Raw genomic sequence first — 2,242 nt, 5'->3', positions numbered from 1 at the left:
TATATATATATATATATATATATATATCTTTTTTTTGTATAAATATTTAGCAGAAGTCACACTGTGCCTCAACTATCAGACCTTGAGTCACTGTGTTCCCTCAGCTAAATATTAACATATATATATATATATATATATTTATATCACCATATGAAAATAAATATAATTCCCATACACATACCACGTGCACAGGTATGCTCACACGCAGTAAGGCATCGGTACAAATAGAGAGCTACAGAAATACGTATGAAGTAACATTCATAGAGACATACATCCGCATATTGATACATACAAACATACATGAAATTCAAACCCGAATATAATTCTGAATTATTTCCTTGTCATAATGTGTGTGTGTGTGTGTGTGTATGTGTGTGTGCGCGCGTACGCTTGCGCGTGTAATATATACATAGACATACATGAACATACATTAGATTTGATATGTAAATGTTTGAATATAAACACACACAAACACACGTATAGTATTTTGTGACTTAGAGCTTATAAGAGACTGTAGTAAATACTCTAATATTGGGGTATATAAGCCCTCGATGGAAAAAAAAGTAGGGTTTCCGTACGCATGGGACTCGAGCACAAAGCTCCTTGTTTTCGTGATGTGTATATGTGTCTGAGTGTGTGTGTGTGTGTGTGAGTTTGTGTGTGTGTGTGTGTGTGTGTGTGCATATGTGTATGCTATATATATATATCTATGTGGCTCGTGTGTTCTCGTCTACGTTTGTGTGCAATGTCCTGTACCCAGATATGCACCTATACATACAGGTGGATGTCGGTATGCACATACCTGTACGTATATATGCATATACTCATTTACTTTTGTTTATATATATATATATATACATACATACATATATGTACATATGTATATAATATAATATAATATACGATATTATAGAAAATGATATATAGACATATGCATATTTTCGTGTATAGATGTGTGTGTTTGTGTTCCTTTACACTTTCGTTTAAAACATGAATATTACACGCTATGTGCTTTGTGTTATAACATGTGGTTGCGTTGAGTAATCGTGGATATTATTTCAAGATAGTAATATCCATATCATATGCTATGAATATTACATCCCATGTGCTGTTATGTTATAAGTTGTAGCATTCAATGTCCAGTGATATTATGGAAAAGGTAATAATATTGTTTATATGTATTGCTCAATGATATTTTTCCTGACGAGCGCGAAACTAGGAAGTGATAAAAAGTTTGATGGTCATTCGACACATAATTAACAGATCACGTTGAAGAAAATATCCACACACTCTAACAGAGCATTAGTCTACGTTGAAATATTTAGAAACCTGTAGAAAAACAAGCCCTTTAAAGTGTAAACGGGTTAAAGAAGGGTTTTAGAAAACTGATATATTTTTCTTATGAGGAATATGGTAACGAATGACAAGAAAGAATACCATGAAAATATCCACCGATATAACAAGCAATAAAAATATGACATTACTCACTTCTTTTACTCCTGGATTCCTTTGAACTATAAATGTTTCCTGTCCTTCTGGTTTTTCGAGACAACGTAACGCCATTGCTGGTGTGTCCAGCTGCGGTGGAAACATCCACGGCACCATATGTCCACACCACGCTTTCCAATAAGAACCACGCGTGTAAATAACTGGTGACTAGAACCGGCCACCACATGGTAGGCACATGGCTTTAAAACTTCCACAAGATTTGATCACTGGACAATGCCATTCAGACCGAACCACGGCTCAGCATTCAAAATTGAATGCGCAATCATCCAGACATTGCATGAAAATGTTAAATGTTATGTTGTTGGTTTCTGCTGAGGGGATGGATTCCTATCTCTCTTTGTTTCTCTTTTTGTAAAATGAATAAAGTGAGATCTCTCCAATGTACTGTGCTCCTGTGTGATAAATATCCTAAGATGAGTAAAACCCGGATAGGCTGAGCAATTTATTCTCAATATCAATGTTAAGCTGTATAAAGCCAGACTTCACATGCTGCGTCTTTCCTTCTTCTGACTGGTAAATACTCGGGCCTCTTTGTTGTTATTGGTGTTGGTAGTGGGGGTGGTAGCGATGGTGGTGGTGGTGGTGATGTTATTGTTTCTTTTTAACAATGAAAACATTTCCTTCTTTCTGGCTTCATTACCTCTTGTTTGTTGCTTGTTGCTCTGTGCACTTTGGAAAAATTTGGTTTCTGGTTAGCTTTGAATGAGATATTCCTCCAACTTAGGAATTTGTT

At 35.5% G+C, this 2,242-nt stretch overlaps 1 protein-coding gene across 1 annotated transcript in view; it reads right to left on the bottom strand.

The window, feature by feature from the left end:
• Positions 1–2,236, bottom strand: part of LOC106871455 (R-spondin-2) — a 122,481-nt gene extending 120,245 nt beyond the window's left edge. The window contains exon 1 of the mRNA XM_014917926.2: positions 1,489–2,236. Coding sequence (XP_014773412.1) covers positions 1,489–1,675 — 187 coding nt within the window. The 5' untranslated portion in view covers positions 1,676–2,236. The remainder of the gene's footprint in view (positions 1–1,488) is intronic.
• Positions 2,237–2,242: the final 6 nt, after the last annotated feature.

This window comes from Octopus bimaculoides, chromosome 23 (assembly GCF_001194135.2).
Source record: "Octopus bimaculoides isolate UCB-OBI-ISO-001 chromosome 23, ASM119413v2, whole genome shotgun sequence".
NCBI lineage: Eukaryota > Metazoa > Mollusca > Cephalopoda > Octopoda > Octopodidae > Octopus > Octopus bimaculoides.
Note: the sequence above shows the minus strand (reverse complement) of the source record. Positions and strands in the feature narration are given on the sequence as shown.